Source organism: Sphaerodactylus townsendi, linkage group LG04 (assembly GCF_021028975.2).
Source record: "Sphaerodactylus townsendi isolate TG3544 linkage group LG04, MPM_Stown_v2.3, whole genome shotgun sequence".
Taxonomy (NCBI): domain Eukaryota; kingdom Metazoa; phylum Chordata; class Lepidosauria; order Squamata; family Sphaerodactylidae; genus Sphaerodactylus; species Sphaerodactylus townsendi.
In genome coordinates, this window is record NC_059428.1 from 977,781 (window position 1) to 997,988 (window position 20,208).

Here is a 20,208-nt window from a genome sequence, read left to right on the forward strand (position 1 = left end):
TATTTCTCTTTACCGAGCTCAGTATTAAGGAAAAATTAAGGAAGCCTCTTCTAGGGCAAATTCAGAGCAAAGGGGAGGGGCTCAAGGGCACTGCCTGCATACCCATCACCCGAGAGCTTGCTCTCTCCACCCTCCCCCTCAAGGCCTGTGCCCCCCTACTCCTAGTGGGCTGCTAGGCCACTGCCCCACACACTCTCACCCAGGAATGCTGGGTCAGATTCTGTGAATGGTGATGCTTCTTCCCAGCACAAGGTGCTTCAGCCGACATGGGACGGGGGGGGGGGGGGGGGGGCACTGCCGTTTGCAGAATAGATCTGCATGATCCAGCATGCTGCCTGTTGCCTCCACTGAACTCCTGCTGGGTGCAAAATGGCCCCAACTATGTAGACTTCTGTCTACTGGAGAGTATTCAAAGTGATGCCACACCAGAGTCAGACCACAAGTTTTAAAATCACTGCCTCATTTAATGTCAGCAGTACAATGATAGGAGACTCACGTCTGGATGACATTGCTGGAAGACAAATGTGTGATAAAAAAAGAAAGTAAACAGAGCCATGCAACAAAAAGGTCACTGTAAAAATACCAGTACAATATATACAAACCCCATTTCAAATAATATTTACATTTTATCGCATTTTTATAAAGCTCTGCCAGATGGCCAGTTTTGTCAATTAGAGAAAGCTTTACTTCAGTGTAGACTTTTGCCATGTGCTATATACTGAAGGGCTTTTTCCAATTATTTTGACAGAAAGTCAGTCTTATGATACAAAGTGCCTTTGACACCTATGTAATCTCACATGACAGACTCCTCCACAAAGGATCTCTCTAGTTCTGGGCTGTGCTAACCCACCTATCCCAATTTCAGAGGCAGAGCACTAGGATCTCTTGTATGGGGAGACAGCTGGGACCTCTGCTCTGGACCCTCTTCTCAGACCCATAGATGTCATGAGGGGGCAGGCATGGGGGCTATGAGCATGGCACTACGGGGGCGGGGGGATGTGCCGGTATGACCAGAAACTTCAGGTTTCTGCCACAGAAAGCTGCCTAGCTGCTGCTCTTTCTCTTCACTGCCTGAAGACAGGGTCCACACAAAGCACTGCTTGAGCAGGATGTCCTGACCACCAGGGAGGAACTCCACCTTCAGTTAGTGGCGTGTGCCCTAGAGGAAATTTGGCAAAAGCCCAGGGAAGGAGTAAATTTGCCATCCTCTGCAAACTCCAACACTTCTGGGTGTGCTTATCCCACCCCACTTCAAAGTTGCTCTTCAAATGCTCACTGAGAACAGTGGATTTCCCTGCAGCTTTGTCCTAAATACGTGCTCAGAAGCACGTGGACCAGCACAGTCCAGATACACTCCATCCATCTCAGAACATCTTTAAAACCAGCCTCACATGGAATGCTGGAATCCATTCTTTGGGGAGCAGCTCAGCAGTGCTGGAAGGAACCAACCCTTACATGGGGGTGAGACCAGTCCCCGGTGATGCAGAGGGCAACACTCTGCATCCTTCCCACATCCCTTGAGCAGGCACAGGCAGAACGGGTCCAAGAATCTCAGCCCTAACCAGCAGATGCAGCTTATGTTTCCAGAAAGAAACACTTTTTCCAACACCTAACACCTTTTCTGTGAAATACTTTTTCAGCGACTGGCACGCGTTCCCCTCCTGCCTCAAGACTCAGCACCTAGGCCAAAGACCTAGGTGAGCAGCAACGGCCCACTGGCCAAATGACCAGAAAAAGCAGCTATAGGCACTTTTTTCCGACACAGCCAGGACAAAAAAAAGCCCCCTTTCACCACAAAGCTGCTGTCCTTTGCCAAAGAAGCCATTCGCAGAGACTGAGGCTGGCAAGACCAGAACACAGGACTGACTGGGAAGTGCTGTGTTGGGAAGGCACAACAGATTCTGACAACAGATTCTGATTGATGTTCTGAGCCAGTTGTAAGGGAGGGTGAGGGTGTCCCAGAAAAACTATCAAAAGCGACCTCTCTCTGGTTCTGGCCCTCGGCTGCTTCTGAGAAACCAGCTCTGGATACTTGTTTTCCCACTACTACTTCCAGTAACACTTCCGTGGCAACACTGCAATGAATCCAAAGAACAGCTCAGCCTGCTGCTCACCCTCCAAGGACAGCAGGCCTCCTGTGTAGCTGTGGTCCTGAGCCTCAACAGACACACTGCGGCTCACCCTATCTCCTCTATGGAACAGGTCTGTGATGCTGCCTACCCAAAACCAACAGCCCATCACACAGCCTGGGCAAGCCCTCCTGTGTTTAGAAGTGTGGAGAACACATTCAAATAAAACCAGGAGGGACAGTAATAATTTAATTTCAATACTACATATTCTTTTTTTTTTTGGTAAACGCTTTGCTTTCGTAAAGAGGTCATCCCTCCAGACATAGCACCCTGTTCAGGCCCAGGCCCAGAATCCGAGGACCTCCAGGAAATGGCAGAGAAACAAGATCCAACACAATTACAAAAATAATCCTACATGGTTATTTCTCCATGGTAATCTTCACTGCACTACACTTTTTAAAAAGGCTGTGATACACATATTTGTTATAGCTGAGAAACGAACATACACGTCTTCTACCAAGTGGCCCAGCTGTCTGCTTTAGCCCATTGAGCTGAAGGAACCAGGTTTCTTTCTTCGGTCTGCCCCCATTCCACAGACAATACATGAAGAAAGGAAGGGATCTCCCACTGTGCAAAAAAAAAGGGGGGGGGCTGGCCCAACTTCCCAAAAGAGATTTAAAGACACTGAATGATTTCAGGTGGATCTCAAAAAAGAATTGAGAAGGGGCTCTCACAGCTTCAGACAATACTGCCCAGTCCCATTTGCAGGTAATCTAATTACCTGTTGACACTGCAGCAAGTTTGAAGATTATGGCCTACAAAACCCAAAGGACTTCTATACAAGGGATGTAGTAAAGGGGACCATGAATGGAATAGAAAAAACAATCAGCACTGCCTGCCTCACTTGGTCCAAGCCTGCTTGTGCAAGTCTTTAATACTACTGGCAGAATGGGGAGGCTGTGGGGTCAAAGCCCTTAAAAACATCCTTTAGAGAGCCAGCATCTTGTGGTTCCCCCTCCTGGGCAGGGCTGTTCCCAGCAAATGGGCTGCCGGCTCCAGACTTGGCTGCTTGCTTCACCAGGCCATAGACAGGGGGCACAGGGAGGTTGTGGACAGCAGGCTGTGCAGCAGACTCCGAGGAAGGTGTAACAGCCACAGTGGGGACTGCCTTGGACCGAGGCCGATTGTAGCTATTGTATCTGTCTGTGGAAGGTTCAGGGCTGGGCTTGTCTAGCTCAGGCTGATCTAGGGCCGATCGGCGCACAAACAAGGGCTCCTTTCCTCTGCTGCTCTTGCTACCCTCCGGGCCCCTCGTGGCGGGGGTGCCCTCGCCAGCCGGCTCCATGGCCTTTCCAACAGAGGAGCCTGGAGCCCGAGGATCATAGAGGCTTATTCCACTCAGGACACTGCTCTGGCTGCTGCCTCTGCTCAGCCCTCCTGCTGTCAGCAGCCGAGGGTCATAAGGAGCTATGCCAGGGGCTGCCTCAGAGCTCGCCATGGGGCCACTTGCCGGGGCACTGGCATCAGCTGGTCTGGAGGGCATCAGGGCAGTTGAGTCTGCAGTTTTTTGCAGCCTCGGATCTGCAGGGGTCTTCCGCATTCGGGGGTCACTTGGCTTGTCACTCTGGCCTGGACTTCCAGTTGCACTGACTGTTTTTAATATCCTGGAGAGTAGCTCAAAATCTGGGAGGCTGGAGCCAGAATTAGCCGAAGCTTCTGCCGGGGCGGTGCCCTTCTGTCTTGGGTCAGAAATGCTGCTGTTCTGTGGTCGGTTCAGGCGAGGATCGAGGGCAGGCAGGGACTGGAGAGCAGCTGGGACAGGAACAAACTCCTGTTTTGGAACCGGCAATGGGATCAGGTCCTCAGGACTCCAAAGGACCATGCGGGCAAAATTGGGCTTGATCAGGACAATGTCTTTCTTGATATGGCTGAACTGCTGCAGCTGACAGCGAGGATCCCTCTGGGTGTGATTTGGCAGCGTTTCTAGCGGGATAGCAACCGGCTTTTCTCTTATCTCCCTCTCCCCTTCCTCTTCCTCAGGAATTGTGACTGCCTTCTGGCCAACGGTGGGGCTGGAAAGCGAAGGTTCTGATTTCGGGGCAGATGGAGGAATGTGCCGGGCCAGTCTCGGATCACTGGGCCCGGTGTCCCCAGCCCCAGAGGAAGCAGGTGTCTCCAAGCTCCGAGAAAGCCTGGGATCACGCAAGAGACGAGGGTCGGCAAGCCGGCTGCCTCCCAGCGGCTGGCTCTTCTGGAGGCGAGGATCACTCCTGGCTGGGACAGGGCCTGTGTTGCCTGGCGTGTCTTCATGCGGCCGGCTGGAACTTTGTTGCCGCAGCGTCTTCAGAATAGAACTGACGCTTCCGCCACCATCGTCCTCATCACTGGAGTACCAGTTGCCAGGATCGCCTAAAGGGAGGGGGAAAGCTTTGGTCGTGTGCTAAACCCCCCTTGCCCGACCTGTGCTAAACCCCCCTCGCCCGCCCATGCCGGTGGCCAGAGCAAAAACCCCGTAACTGAAGCTTCGTAGGTCAGATGTGCAGCTTCCCCACTTCGAGAGCCTTTAGGCGAGTGGCAGCATCCTGAAAAATGACTGAGCCACAAAACGTCATAACCTTGTGTGGAAAATTGCAAGTTTTAAGTGAGCCTAAATGAACTTGTTTTTGTGCACTCTTGGCCCAAAAGCAGAATGAGGGAACCACGCTGCCTGGTTCTTGTAACCTGTGCTCCAAAGGCCAGGGGCAGCTTGGTCAGATGCCCCATAGAACAGATTCCTGCCAGGCTGGTTTCTCCCACTTTCTGCAAGCAGAACTTTAATGTGATGAGGGTAAGCTAGGACAAGTTAGCGTCTGCATCGGACCCTGGGACAGGTTCACCCCCTCAGGGAGAACCAGGCATTAGTCCACAGGAATGGCAGGTGACAGGATCACCACTGAGAGGAAGGGCAGCTGAAACTCAAGGAAACCATTAATGCTGCCACCATAAAAACCATGGCCACAGACCCCAAAGCTCGCTAAGAACACTGGGAGGCAGTTGAGCTGAGAACGGAAAAGCCCAAGTCAAACCCTGCTGAAGCCCTGCCCAGTCCCTGAATGCCTCCAGAGAGCTTGCAAAGCAAGGCATGGAGGCCAAAGCTTCTGCCTGTCGCCACCCAGAAATGCTCTCTGTGAGCACGGAGGTGCCATTCTGACTGATGGGCACACCCTTCAGGAATGTGTCTAAGCCCTCTGTCAAGCTAGCTGCCACCACCACATCCTGTGGCAGTAAATTCCCTGAGCTAATAATGTCTTACGCAAAGGGCTCCTTCCTGGTACTACCCCCGCCCCACCCCAATATTTCACCGGGTGCCCCTGAGCACGACTGTGCAGGTGAAGGAGGACCCATTCTTACAGTTCTCCACCTCAGGCCTAAGCTTTATAGCCCTCCGCCACGCGTCCCACTTGGTTCTTCTTTTTCTAAATTCCAAAGTTCTAAACTGTTCAGGTTTTCCTAGCAGGGAAGATGATTCAGAGTTTTTCTCTGCAGTGTCCTTTTAAAGTTACCACAACCAGAGCCGCAATATGCAGCATTCCACTTGTAGCCAAACTACAGATACACACAAGAGCATTAAGACACCTGCTCCTTTATTTTCCACCCTTCCTAACAATCCCTAGAAAAGAGTCCACATCTGCCTACCCTGGCCCCCAGAGCATGAACGTGACGTTAGGGATTCCCACCCCTTTCCACTGCTAGAGGTCAGAAGCCAAAAGGAGCTGAGTTCTTCCAACCCTAGAAGACCGGGAGTCCTTAAGGAGAGGAGGCGCGTTCTGGAGGGAAGGGGGCTCTCTCCCTTTCATGATGTGGCTTTGTACCTTCCTCCTGTTCCCGCTCCTGCTTGCAGCCCTCTGCTTGACGGCGAGCCTCCTCCTCCTCCTCCTCCTCCTCCTGCTGCTTGTGCTGGATCCGCAGATAAAGGGCCCGCTGGGTGGAGGGCAGGAAGTCAGGGATGCTGGCGGAAGGCTTTGGCAACCGTGGGACGACTCCCTCACCCATGGTGTCGGGCTCCAAGGAAGAGTCTGGGAAGATGTCCTCTCCGTGCAGCTCATCCATCTCCTCAAAGTTCCCATAGCCCTCTACCACAGATGAAGTGAACAAAAAGCAAGTGAGAAAGACAGCCGACAAGGGTCCTCAATACTCACAGGAGCAGGACAGCTTTTGCCTAAGAGCGGCATGACATACCTGGCAAACACCTGACCACCCAAGCAGTCCCGCCCCACCACTCTCACGTCACCTGGGACGCCCATCATGCCAGGCTCCATCTCCATGCCGTCGGGCTGCTGGTAGAAGCTGTCATAGAAGTCCGGTGGCGGTGGGCCAGATGGAATATCTTCTGGGCCAAAGGGCATCATTGGGGGCCCAGGGCCCAATGGAGGGCCAGGATTCATCCCTAGACCCATTGGCATGTCTGGGCACATGTCTGGGCACATGTTGGGAGGCATGTCAGGGCACATGTCGGGATGTGCAGGCCCAGGAAAGCGGGGTGGTGATGGACCCGGGTGCCTAGAAGACAGGATGTGGGCAGGGTCAGGGACAGTTGCCAGGCAGGCACAGGCAGCTCAGTGGATCTCAAGCAGAGGGACAAGACCACAGGAGCCCCCCTGCACCCACAGCCAGCCAGCGAGAGGCCAGTCCATCACGCTGAAATCCCACAAGCAAGTAGGCAGGTATGAGGGGAGCCCTTACCTCACACCCAGCTTTTCAGCAAGCTGCCCCGTGGGCCTGACCACGATCTCAAAAAGGGAGGGGATCTTCTTGAACATGTCCTGCTGCTGCTGCAGCTGCTGAGGCGAGAGGGCCTCATGGGGCGGAGGTGGCATCTGCAGGGCTCCTGGGGGAGGAAGGGGGGGAGGTGGGGGCGGTGGGGGCGCAGGGGGGCCTCCAGGCATTGGCCGGCCATTGGGGGAAGTTGGTGCTGGGGGCCCTGGAGGGCGAGGGGGAGTGGGCAGCAGGCCCACCCCGGGAGGGGGCTTGGGCAAGGGGTTGATGCCCTGCTTCTTGAGCTCCTCCACCTCCTTCTCATCTTCTGCTCCTGCCTCAGCATCGTCAGCCAGCATCTAAGGGACAAGTCAAAGAGAGTCGTGTGCAGTCTGTACCTGGACCATCTTTCACCAGCCTTGCCTCGATCGTGACAGCAGCCATGTCCACAAACGTTCCCTGCCCAGGCTCACCTTCTCCAGCAGCTCCCGCGTCTCATCTGTGAGGGGCTCGTGTGAAAACATGCAGTCACCCCCGTTGATGCAGTTCCCAGTTGTATGGAAGAGCTTGCAAGGGAAGTCCCGTGCAAGGCGGCAGAATTAAGGAAAGCCCAGGCCAGGCGAATTGGTTTGTGTTGGCCTGGAACTGCCAACCTGAAGCCACCCAAGATTACCCCACACCCCGGCCATCTCACATTCGAAAAGCTCAGCCTCACCAATCTACAGATGGCTGCAGAGGCTAACTGCCTGAGGTAGGGATCCCCCCCACTCTTCCCACCCTCCCGAGAACACTCAGCAGAGAAACATGTGGAAAGGATATCATGCATGTAGGGACAATTTTCCGCTCTGGCACAGTATCCTGTGATGTAAAACTTGCACAGCTCCCGCTTCTTTGGTAGTTCAATGTCATGGCTGAAGTTACAGTGTTCCCCCTGCCCAGAACGACAGAGACACAGGGAGTCACCAAAGAGAATGCCTGTGAGTTGCCCCTGATAAGCCCAGGATACTGGGACACATAGTGGGACCTCTCTGCCTCTCCTAGGAGTACGTGGATGGATGCAGAGCTTCTCCCACTGACCACACAAGAGGAAAAGCAGTGCTGTGGCAATAACTGGATGCAGCACAATCCTACCCTTCAGTTATACCCATGGAACATACATTCTTTCCTGCTGTGAGAGAACTGTGCCTGCCAAACCAGCAGAAGTGGTCAGAAATGGCAGCATTGCTGGTGTGGCTCCCCACCCCACCCCACTGAGCACAGCCTCCTCCACTGCCCCCACCAAGGACAGACTTGAGATTAATTCTGTAGCCTGAACGCTGCACTAAGCTGACACATGATGTAGCAGCTGCAGCCAAGCACCTCTCTTCCACACAGGCCGGGATCTAAAGACAGACATGGCCAAAAGGGCACTTTTAGTGGCACAGGGAGGAAGGGCCCTGCATCCTGTGTCCTCAGAACCATCCTCCTCGGCCCTCAACGCCACAGTTCCAAGGGGAAGCTGCCATAAGGAACAAGGGAGGGGGAAGCTCCCAGAGGGAGCCAACACATATCTTGCTCTGCCCATCCCCCAAGCAGCAGACATGGGGGAGCTGCTACCTTAGCTCTTCTTTCTCCTGTCATTGTTTTGTGAGCAGAAAAAAACCAAAGGGTCACATTGCCCCTCCCCCGCCACACCTTGACTGCTGCAGCTACAACCACCGCTCCTTACCCAAGTGCACCTGCCTTCGACAAAGTACTTGCAGATGACTTTTCCTTTCTTATCTGATGGTTGGTGAGACTTCTCATGATCGCCCCGCCTGTAATTCCCACCACTGCCTCCTCCATCCTGTGGGAATTGCAAGCAGACAGAGACACAAAGGCTGAGTATGCAAAGCCAGGGGAAAAGCCAACAGGGACCTCACCAAAGGGAACTTTGTCCAGAAGAGCTACTCACCCCCTGGTCTTCATCATAGTAGTCATCCTCTTCGTTCATCCCTCCTCCTTTGCTCCCGCTCCCTCTGCCACGTCCTCGTCCCCGGCCTATTCCCTTGCCTCGCCCTCTGGGGCCGCGACCTCGGCCACGACCCAGCCCTGAAACAACAGCAACAAGATCATTCTCCTGCGCATGAGAACAAGCTCAACTCTATGACAACATGCCAACATGCCCATGCCCAAGCCACCAAGGGCCTCTCCCCATGCCCAAGCCACCAAGGGCCTGGAACTGGTGGAGGTGGCACATCAATTGCTGCCACTACAGACCCCACAGGAAGGGCTCCGAGGCCTGGAAGCAGGCTAGCTTTCCTGCCAGGGAGACTCTCTTGCATCTTACACACAGACAACACTGAAGGACACACACCTCGCCCTCTTCCTTCTTTGCTCCTACGATACTGACTCAGCTCCTTGGAATAGTCTTCATAGCCCTCCTCCCCTCCAGGCTCTTCTCCTTCACAGTACTGCAAGGCAGAAAAATGAGAACTCAGCAAGGCAGGATTTGGCTTACAGCCAGAAAGCAACTGGGCATGGCGCCCTGAGCCCATGTGCCAGCTCACCTCCATTTCCTCCTCGAACATGTCTTCCTCATCCTCTGGGTGGTCTCCTCGTCCCCTGCCACGGCCGCCTCTGCCCATGCCCCGGCCTCTCATTCCTCCTCTGCGGCCACGGTACCCTCGGCCTCGGCCACGGCCACCTGCCAGCACAAATGAGATGCCATTAGTTGTCACTGACCCAACTCCAATACATGCAGGGACTCTCTAGCTGGAAATGAATGAGCAAAAAGCATTTTCATACCTTTCTTTCTGTTGAAAACAGCAAAATGCTCATGCAGCACCAAAAGGGATGCTGATAACACAACCAACCCTGCCAGGTCTATTTACATGTTAGGAACCAGCAGACACGAGACTCCTCAGCAAGGCACCAGCCTCCACAGGGAGCAGAAGGCAGCCACAAGGCAAGGCCGCCTCCCGTCCCACTGCCAATCTGCTATTGACCTTCCAAAACAAACCACCAAAGGATGGAAGACTGGCAAAGGTTGCAAAGTTCCTCATTGATGATGAACAGAAGCAAACATTGAATTACGCCCTGACTGCAGCGTTTGTGCTCAGTCTGTTGGTGTCCCCTTCTAAAAGTCTGAAGCTACCATCAATCCTTTGAAAGATTTTTCCCGTTCTCCCATCCCAAAGCCTTCTGCAACCTGGCCGTGCAAGGAGCCACCAAGCAGGATCTTGTGCACCCCGTGCAATCTGAGGTGCATTTCTGCAATGTCAGCCATACCTCGCCCCCGATGCGTCCCCCCTTCCTTGGCCCTCCGGTACTGGTTCAGCTCCTTGGTGAAGTCATCATAGTCTTCTTTCCCCCCGTCTTCATCCTCCTCTCCCTCATATTCACAATAGCCCTCGTTCTCATAATCTTCATATGGGGGGTAATTCTTGCTTTCCATTTTGGAATAGCCCTTCTTTGGGAACTTTGCTAAGGAAGTACACTTGGTGGGACTGAAAGCTTGAAATGGTAATGGCTAGCAGAATAGTACCCCTCAATCAGTGCAGTGCTACAAAGCCCACAGTCCTAGCTTAAGCCCACTATCTTCTCCCCCCAAATCCCTCTTTCCACACAAGTATCAGGAGTGAACATCATCTAGTTTCCACCCCCCTTGGTTCTAATGTGGAAGCCAAAGGACAACAAAGCTTTTTTTGGCAAACCTGTACTCTTCCAGGAGAACCCGCTCCACCAACCTAAAGAGAGACCAGATGTGACGCAGCCACAGCACAACAGCACTAGGCACCGCCTTTGTCCCCTGCCACTGGCCAAGGCCATGATAACATCGGCCACTTACGGAAGAGTAAGGAGGGCTGTAATCTCTATATTTCCGGTGTCCTTTCTCACTAGGGCTGAAGTCTGAATCCTCGGTGTAATCGGAGAAATCGTCACTGGAGGAGGCATGGCGCTGCAGGAGAGGATACAGCTGTAACTGACTGCCACAGATTCTCTTTAGTGACCCAGTTCTGGCTCCTGACATGCAAAGACTTCCCTGCCCATGTGGAAATGCTGTACCCTCCCAGCACAGTATTTGATAACTCATTTCCTCAGAGGACATGAGAGCAGCAGCCAGATCCCAGAACCAGAAGAGGAAGCAAGAACCTTTCAAAAGTGTCAAACACAGTGGGACATTGTACTCCTGGATTCAGATTCTCCAACAGTTTCCAGGATTTTGCAAACCAGACATTCTAGTTTTCCACATGCAAGTCTGAAAATCTTCTGTTCCCTTCATCCAAAGGAAACAAGAGCTTCTAATTAAGACCTATTCTACTTTTTCTATTCACTTTTAGCTTTCTATCAGTTCTTCCCCATTTAAATGCTTCAACCATCCCTGAACCATCTCCACCACATGCACAACTCTGAAATGATGATTCAGATGGGCAGCCTTACAAGCACACCTGCCATGCCTGCCCTCCGTACTCAGCCCCCTTCTCCCTCCAGACCTGGGCAAGCAGGAGAGGAGAAAGGGCTTGAGACAGACAGGTCCTTCCCCCTCTATGCTGAGGCACCCAGCCCACCTTGTGCCGGGATTTTCTTTTCTTTTTTGACCTTCGCTTTTCCTTCTCTCGCTCCTTCCGCCGCTTCCTCTTCCTCCGGTGAGTCTTCTCTTCATCGGAGTCACTGTGATGCTTCTCATTTTTTTCCTTCCGACTCCTTTCCCTTGAGTCTGAGACATCGTGAAGTTCCTCGCCCCCATCGTCTTCCAGCTCTCCTTCTTCAAGCTCCCCATCCTCCCTGAAAAGACACAAACTCAGAATCACTTGGCTGGGTGGAACAAGTACATCAAGAGAGGTTTCAAGGTTGAACACCAAATGCCACCCCCAGAATGGTCCATTCGGCCCCCACTCCCCCCACAGCTCTAGGTCACAAAGGATGTGCTCAAACACACACAGAAAGAATACCCCCCCCCCCCCAAAGCAGGTTCTCATTTGTCAATGGTTGGAAAAATAGAAATTCTCCCTGCTAAATAAAAAGCAAAGGACAGGCACTATTTCAAATTATTCTTATCTAAACAGAAACTGATGTTGACTTCCATTTCTCCTCTGGCTGCCTCTACAAAGACAGCCCCTCTCAAAGCCCACCCAACAGAACAAGGTTCAAATGGTCTTACAGGCTGCTGCCTTGAGTTGCTGAGGATGTACCACTTCCTCTCCTTGCCCGCTCAAGGTAAAACCAACAGGTCTACCTGGCACTTCCATCTCAAATCCCAAGAAGGAAAACCTCTTACTGAGGAAACACTTCCCCCTTCTTCAACATGAAAATACTGTTATTGTTAACAAACAAATAATCTCCACACATATGAAGTTTGTCACAAACATAATCTAAGGAAGCTCTATAATCACTTTAAGCATAAGTTGGCAATATCCACGTTTTCAATTAATTGTTTAATGAAAAAGTTGGTTCATGGTTTGAACAACACTGGGCAATCCATTCACAAGGGGGCTGAGGCTCACAGTCGATATCCCTCTCTGCGTTGGAAGCATCTCTTATTCAAATGCAGCCTCCTGATCCCTCGCCCGAGCAGGTGTGTAACCACCGTTTTTATCTGGAAGGAGAGGGGGAAATCCTTCCACTGTGATTTGACAAGATGAGTCTGACTGCTCACACAGTTCCTTTCTCACAGCCTTCTGGTGCCTGTATACTTAGCGGTGAAAACACAAAGTAATTAATTAATTAATTAATCAATCAATCAATCAATCAATCAATCAATCAATCAATCAATTAATTTTCTATGCCGCCCTATCCCCAAGGGGCTCTGGGCGGTGTACAACATAAAATCCCATCATAATTACAAGCAAACAAAAGGAGCAAAAACTAGATACCAATAAATAGTTTACATATCATAAAGGCTCCGACAGCTATGGGATCATTAAATCCCTTTAAAATTCCCTTTAAAACAGCGGTTAATTCAGTGAGAGGCGCCCAGCGAAGACCATTTCTCCCAGGACGGCAGCAGATCCACAGGCCGCCTCCTCTCACTGCCTGATTTCTTCTCTCTAAGATCAAATCTACTATGCTGACCTTCCAGGCCTCTCATCATTCTGCTGGTTAAACCAGCGCCGGAACAGTCTACAAAACCCAAACTAGGGCAAACTACAGAACAGCATCAGAGAACTGAACCTTTCTGCAAATTCTGAGGTCATAGAGAAAACACAAATCTTGTTTGGCAGTTGGGAGAAAATGGACATGTGGGAGGGGAATCAAATAAATCTATTTTTACTTTATTGACTTAAAACCCTTTAAAGCATGGTGTGTAGGTTAATACATGCAACTGCACTGTTTATAAAAAGCACAAACAAAAATGATTTTGTTTAATTCAATGAAAAACAACAAATATATGCAGTGTAAGAAAATGGAATCTCAAACTTAAGCTACCTAAGCCTTAAAAGTAGAATCAATAAAGACTGCAATAAACAGTGCAAGTATTTATTATGTGCACTGAACGGCAGTTAAGATTAAGCAGAACCAAAGAACAAGCCTGCTGCTTCAAGGGCAAGGATGGCAGCCTCTTTCAAATTACTTCCAACTCTTCAAAGAAACAAAAATCTGCACTCAGCCTCACAGATCATAAAACAAAAGACTTTCACTGGAGCTACAGTTTATAACAATATTAATCTTTCTAGCCATGTATCATATTTGTACAACTCACACAATAACTGTGGGCAGAAACAGCCACATGAAATTCAGGTGGTGTCAACGTGGACTTCAAGCTTCATTCTCTAACTGGGATCTGTTTCTGAAAGTTCAAGAGTTCCTGATTCAGAACTTTTGTTCTATCTGCTGGGACTTTAGAGAACTGAAGGTCTGCAGAGGTTAAAACAAACTGTGAGTATTTTCTTCAGTTTGGGGTGTTATTTCCACAAGTAGACTACATGGGGCAGGATGAAGAAACGAACAGAAGGCTAAGGGGATCTGAGACATATGGCTGATGTATAAAGTTATAATTACCTAATACTGTGAAGACAGTCTTACACAGTTATTAGAAATCAGTGGGTGCCCCGGGGGGTGGGTATGAGCAGTTAAATCAGTATTTTAAAATCTTGCCTTGAAATGCTTAATGTTCAACATTGTAATCGAGACAACATTCACAGCTGTTTTAAAAAATTATCCCCACAAAAGGAAAAAATAACAGGAGGGAGAAAGAGATTAATGTGCCCCCCCCCTTCAGTCTTCACATCTCTTAAGGAGGAGTTCAGTGAATCCTGCTTCACAGTGGGCACATCTAAGGACCCAACCAGGTTCATGGGGCTTCCGCTCTGCAAAAAGGTTTCTCCCGTGGAGAGGAGGACAGACAGATGCCGCAGGACAGAATTTAAAGGATCTAAGCACATCCTGGGAAGATGCTTCATGCCTAACAATCATGTCTTGGCTTTGCTATCTCCACACACATCTCCTGAGCACTTGGCATTAAACCCCCCCCCCCCCTCCTGAAGCATTTAAAATAAGCCACTTTAGTATTTCTATCCAGCCCCTGACAATCAACACTTTGGACCTAAGAACTGAGACAATCATGTCAGCTCTTTCCAAAATAGACATTTCAGGAATTATCTTCCTTCTTCAAAGAAGAACTACCAGCCCCAGATACTCTTGCCACTGTTAATCTTGAAGAGAGCCACTGGTAAGCCTGCATGTGACAGAAACCCAGGGATTCCCTCCTGCTAGACTAGGCAAGGGACTGTTTCTCTGAGGTGTGGGGAAAAGGAAGAAAAATGTAGGATCAAGTAATAGGTTAACTACATTGCACCTTCACAGAGTCCTTAACACCCCTCCCCTCCACACACAGCTTGAACATTGGAAGTCCGCAGTTGCTCACCAGAGAGGTGTTCTAATCACTGGGCATCACTGACTTCCTACCAAAGGGAGCTCCAGACAGACACCAGAGTCTTCTCACCAATCCCCCTTGACTTTAAAGAAAAACGGTTCCCAGCCATTTTACTGCAAGTTGTTTTCCTGTGACTTGGGACAAACATTTTGCCTATCTGCTGTGATCTAAGGAAAATACCCTCAGTGGCACTGCAGGTAAGAAACAGGCTGCTGAATAAGAAGTAGTGAAGATGCAGGGAGAGACTATCTGAGTTATTCACAATTCTTCCACCTGGCAAGGATACAATAATTACTCCTTTCTAAGGAGGACCAAATGCAGTCATGCAATTTACTATCACAATTTGTTCTGAAAAACATCTCAAGTCAAAAAGAACATCTCTTATTCCTGTAAACAACCGAGAGAGGTTGAAAACCTTAACGTCTGTGAGCAAGAGAAGGGAAGAGAAAGGGCTGAGTCCCAGAAGAGTGGGATCTTGCCTCTGCCACCCACTCTCCTCTGACAGCCCTGGCTCTTGACCAACATCTCCACTGGGAGACAAACAGAAACAACAAACCTTTACAAACCTGTTTAATATAAAATTCCTGGAAAGATTTCACCACTAAAGGCAGAGGAGATTTATTAGGCTGCCACTTGACAGTTAAAATGGAAAGATCAAGGCGATCTAAAATTTGGACCACTGATAGCAAAAAAGTCGGTGGAAGAGGGTGCAACAAGTGATTAACCAGCAAATCTGAGTAAAATTATTATTACTGAATGTTACGGGGCTCTGTCAACTTCATGGTACAACTCGCCCTGTGCGTTCACTTGAGCTAGAGAGCAAAGCAGCATAGTTGCCATGTGGCTATGGGGCTTTCAGAGTAATGCTGAAGCTGGGGGAAATGGCACAGCTGGCCCACCACAGCTCTCAAGAGATTATCCTAAGAAGGCAGCCTCTCTGCCACCTCTGTGGAATGCTGGGATGCAAGCAAAATATTGCCTCATTGTCATCCTATGTGACTTCACTACTAGAACTTCTGTTGCAGCAGATGGTAACTTCCTGGTACAAAGCAGAAAGGCACATGAAAGTGAAAGCAGGAGGCCAGCAACCTAGAGAGCACAAGGAGGAGGCAGAGTTTCGAGCACAAGAAGAAGAACACAAGTCTCTAGGGCAGAAGCTTAAAGAGCAGAGAAGAGGAAGTCTCTGCTGACCCTGAAGGGGCTGGAAGAAAATGTCGAGAAAACACAGAAATGTGAACTATTTGTGACTGGAAGTGCATTGAGCCACTGTGGCACAGAGCAAATGCTTCACTCTTGCAGTCTTTGTGCGTCCCGCCAAGGTGTCAGACTCTCGAACGTGGAAATAACAGAGACCGTAGGAAAGTCCTAAAGCAGTTTATTTCTTACAACGCGTAGAGCAACAATAGAGAGCAGGATCTGAGCTAGAGAGCTCAGATCCAGGAACTATATTCTTCAACACCCCACCCCCCCGTGCCCCGTTTCGCCCCACACCAAATGTCCCTTACAGTTTCTACAACATTTGCACTACAGAGCTTCAAAGAACCTGGGAACCGTTCACATCTTCTTGCAGATGAGCTGGCGCCAGGAGGTTGCCCGGAAGGGAAGAGGGAAACAGGAAAGCATTTACAGGAAAACTTTTGCAATTCCCACATAGCAAGACATCTAGGCACTGACAGGCATGGTCCTGACACAAGGAACAGATCCCCATCGGCAGCATCAACACACATATTGGTAGAGACTGCAGCCCACAAAACAGGGATGACTTAGGAAGCCCTAAGATCTCATGCCCAGGTCCCACAACACTCTGGTGCAGAGAATTGCTGTGACCTAATGAACTAAGAAAAACCACCAGTAGACGAGGAACTGGCCGCTTGATTTGTATTGAACTAAGAAACCAACAAAACCCTCGCATCCACTTACGTGATAATTCTACATGACTGAAACTCATTGCTAATGATGCTTTACAAAAGCCTATGCAAACATGTCTTTATATAACTAACAAAAGCACTCTCTGGAAATATGTAGTCATGAATGCTACTGGGTGAGTAAAACGACTAACTGACGAAGCGGTCAACAAACAACCGAGACACTTAAACACAGGACAGGCTACTCCTGAAGACAGTCCTTCCAACACGCAAGTCAGCCCTTCCACAGGCACCAGTGCAATCCTAGGAACAGGGAATACAATGCCACCTACTTCTGAAGCAAACGTGCATCGGGGCTGGGCCAGAATCTCCCATTCATTCAAAGCTCTGAATCTCACATTCCTTTGTTGAGCATGTGTGAGAAGATGAACACTTTTTATGGAGCTTTCTGAGTACAGGGTCACATCACAGATGTCTTCATGTTTGCCTTCCTTTCCTTAAAATCCAGATGCTCCTGGATTTTAAACCAATCATGGAACTCCCCAAGCGGCCTACCCTACGGGTATTATTTGGGAAGACCTGCAATTATTTATAGAATGCCTTAGAAGGTTTGGTCCTGAACAAATCCAAAATTTAACACAGCAAGAAAACTGGGGTAAAAACAGAAGAAAGCAGAGTCTACAGGATACCCAACCTTCTTGTTCACCACGTGTAATTCAGTTACATTCTGCTGCTTCAAACATGTCAGAAGAGGCTTGATAGATCCTACCACTGATGGCCCATCTAGTCCAGCAACTTACCGCACACTGTAGGCAAAATGTCACCCTGGAGGGCCAACCAAGAGCCAAGGTCTTCTCCGAATGTTGCCTCCCTCCTACCAGGGAGATTCACGGATTTAATGCCTCTAGCCAGGAAGTTTCCTGGTCCGCATGGATCCATCCATCCTCCCTTCGCTTTCTTTGTAAGTCACCCAAGAAGGGAGTACCAGAGGACATCACACAGCAACCAGTCACTCTCCAAACTAGAGTCTAGCAGCACTCTCTCCATTCCTAGTCACGTTCAAACATTATGCATCTACTGCCTCACTGACTGGAGTATAAATATCTTAAACAAACCAGTGTTTCAAATGGATACACCTAAGAATGTGGACTACCTTTCACAACATATTTAGTTCATTATCAAAGTTCTAAGAGTTTTCCTTAAACCGTCAGTGAATGAAGTAACAAGACCTCAAGTCATTGTGCGGGCTATGGTGACAACTCATGATACTCTAAGCAGACGTCACATACCTGGAATGCAGGCACCAAATTCAGCAGGGGACAGGATTCCAAGAAGCCCCCCCTCCCCCCGGGGTGTGTGTGTGAAGAATTTGTGAGGTGCCACTGCCACAATCTTGCACCTGGGGCGGTGGGGGGAGCTTGCATGCCCCCCACCTTCGCCCTTCCTACAAAACTAATCCAGGCACAAGAGGATATTCAGCTAATCAATCCACGCCCAACCTGATAAGGCTCTCTGGGGACCCTTCTCAGCTAGCACCCAACAGAACTACTTGGACTATGACCTGCTGTCTGTGATATGAAGGGATCTGCACTTCTCAAGTGGTTCACTCTCTACTGTGAAATATCAAACAAGTTCTATGCATTACCATGCCTTTCCCACTGCAACTTCCCAGCTTCATTTTGACATTAAGCACTGGAAACAAAAGGCTTCCTGAAAGGCCTGGATCATAATTTCAGCAGATCTTACCCGGCACTAGCCTGATTTACAGACTGCTGAGGGAATGATCAAAAAAATACCTGTCAAGTGCTTTGAGCAAAGAGAAATGACTGATTATTTGAAGGAATTTGGAAGGATCAAACCACAGCAGCAAGAGTTCTATGGCCAAAGGTCAAGTGTATTTCTGCTCAAAATGGCAGCATAAACCATCCAAAACTCTTGGCCCAAGTCAGGACAGTGCTGACCTGGCACCCTCTTTTCGACAGGGACTGGAGCTGCATGGCCAGTTAGCAGAAGTAGTAGGTCTAGATTTTTAACCAGTGAAATCAAGCATTATCATAAACTGGCTGGCAGAACTGATGCTTTAAGATCAATCATCTTGGCCAGAAGACTGGGCCAATTCTGGCCCACAGAGTTGCAGACTTCCAGCAGGAAACAGCAGCAGTGGGATCTTCCACACTGCAGTGAAACCACACAGTGAGGGGCTTGACAATTAAGAAAACACTTTCTGCTGTAAACAACACACAGGAGTAACAATGTATGAAAGTCTTGGAAAGTTAATTCTTCCTGAGTCTGATAAGTATACTTTCGTCACCCCAATACAGAAATTTCCACTTTCAACAGTCAAATTGTTCCCGCATTGGGTAAACCAGGCCTTTCTAGTCTACGTATACAACATTTGTATTTGGGTAATGAAGGGATGCCTAAGAGAGAAATCACCAAGCCAGCATTATTTCACATCAGTGAATACGTGGCCTTCATAAACCTTTTTTTTTAAATCCCAGACTGAAAATTCTGCCCCGTGGGATAAACTGTATGTCTTTCTTGTGCATGAAGGAGAGTGAAAGGACTCAGCAATTGCCACATCAGGAGCTGCTGGGAACAACAGAGAGAGAGAGAGAGAGAGATATCTCTGCTTGTTGGTGTCTCTGAGAAACAACAGGAACCTTTCGCAGCACGTGTGGTTAGGCAGAGGGCAGTGGGAAGAGGGGGGAGCAGGCCACAACTCAGGTGCTTACACTTTGCCAGACGGCTGCTGACCGAGGACTGGCAGGAGAGCGTGTGGAGAGAGCTTTGAGGACTCTGTGATTTGTCACACTTTGGAACTGCTTAATGTCTTTCTGGAAGCAACCATTTCGGTTTATCTGACCAAACCTGCATCCACTTTGCATGTAATGGGATGAAGATGGATTTTGCAGACAACGCAAATGAACCCACAACCTACGGATACTCTAGCTGGAGCTGCAGCAGGGGCGGGCTGCTTCTTGGGGGGTGGGGTGGATTCTTGCTTTGCTTTGTTTTTTTTAAATAAAACTTAAAAGGGGGACGTGGAGGTGGGTGCGTGCTTTGGTGTGTACTTTTCTAAGTGAATGGCAGGTGTGGTCGGTGGGAGGTGGTCTGTGGGTTCTCCTGCTTTCTTTCACGAAAGGCACAAGGTACAAACCGAACGATGCATCAATAAAAGAGGTTACTTACCAACCCAACCCCCGCATCACATGAGAGAGGGGGGGACCCTCCCGGGGGAGTGGGGGGGGGCTGGTGGCAGCGCTGGCCTGGTGGCCCTCCCCCCAGCCTAGGACCGCCCGCCCGCCCGCCCGCCCGGGTGGGGAGGGGGCTCTGGTGCCCGCTGCCCCCCGCCCGCTCCCCACTTACCTGCCCGCCCCCCCGCCCGCCCGCCCGCCCCTCCCCCCTCCCCCCTCAGGCCTGGCCGGGAGAGCGCGACGGAGGCGAGAGCGGCGGCGGCGGCGGCGGCGGCGGCGGCGGGTACTGGACCTTTCGTCCGGGCCGGGCCCGTGCTGCCGGGGCGGGCGGGCGCCGGCGAGGCCCGGGTGCTGGGAGGCGGCCGGAGCGGGCGCGGGGCAGGGCGAGGGGGGGCTGGAGTGCGGGCTGCTGCTGCTGCGGGGCGGGGGCACGCTCGGGGGGCTCTCCACGGCCATGGGCGCGGCAGCCGGGCCGGGGGCACACTCAGTCAGTCAGTCAGTCGGTCGGC

At 50.4% G+C, this 20,208-nt stretch overlaps 2 protein-coding genes across 11 annotated transcripts in view; one reads left to right on the top strand and one right to left on the bottom strand.

The window, feature by feature from the left end:
• The window catches only part of SPTBN4 (spectrin beta, non-erythrocytic 4), a 573,187-nt gene that overhangs the window by 364,687 nt on the left and 188,292 nt on the right, over nucleotides 1-20,208 (top strand). The gene's annotated exons all lie outside the window — the stretch shown is intronic.
• ZC3H4 (zinc finger CCCH-type containing 4) lies at nucleotides 444-20,120 on the bottom strand. Of its 4 annotated transcripts, none has more exons than XM_048492867.1 (14): nucleotides 19,992-20,120; nucleotides 11,333-11,549; nucleotides 10,612-10,722; nucleotides 10,053-10,270; nucleotides 9,332-9,468; nucleotides 9,139-9,235; nucleotides 8,737-8,873; nucleotides 8,512-8,628; nucleotides 7,623-7,734; nucleotides 7,277-7,386; nucleotides 6,792-7,162; nucleotides 6,340-6,608; nucleotides 5,921-6,181; nucleotides 444-4,478 (listed from the first exon to the last, which is right to left on the bottom strand). In XM_048492867.1, exons 2-14 carry the CDS (start codon nucleotides 11,542-11,544, stop codon nucleotides 3,007-3,009), a joined length of 3,624 nt encoding a protein of 1,207 aa, XP_048348824.1. In that variant the 5' UTR covers nucleotides 11,545-11,549; nucleotides 19,992-20,120; the 3' UTR covers nucleotides 444-3,006. The 4 variants fall into 4 exon arrangements, with proteins under 4 accessions (XP_048348824.1, XP_048348826.1, XP_048348825.1 ...); XM_048492869.1 differs by lacking the exon at nucleotides 19,992-20,120 and adding an exon at nucleotides 13,465-15,723; XM_048492868.1 differs by lacking the exon at nucleotides 19,992-20,120 and adding an exon at nucleotides 12,269-15,723.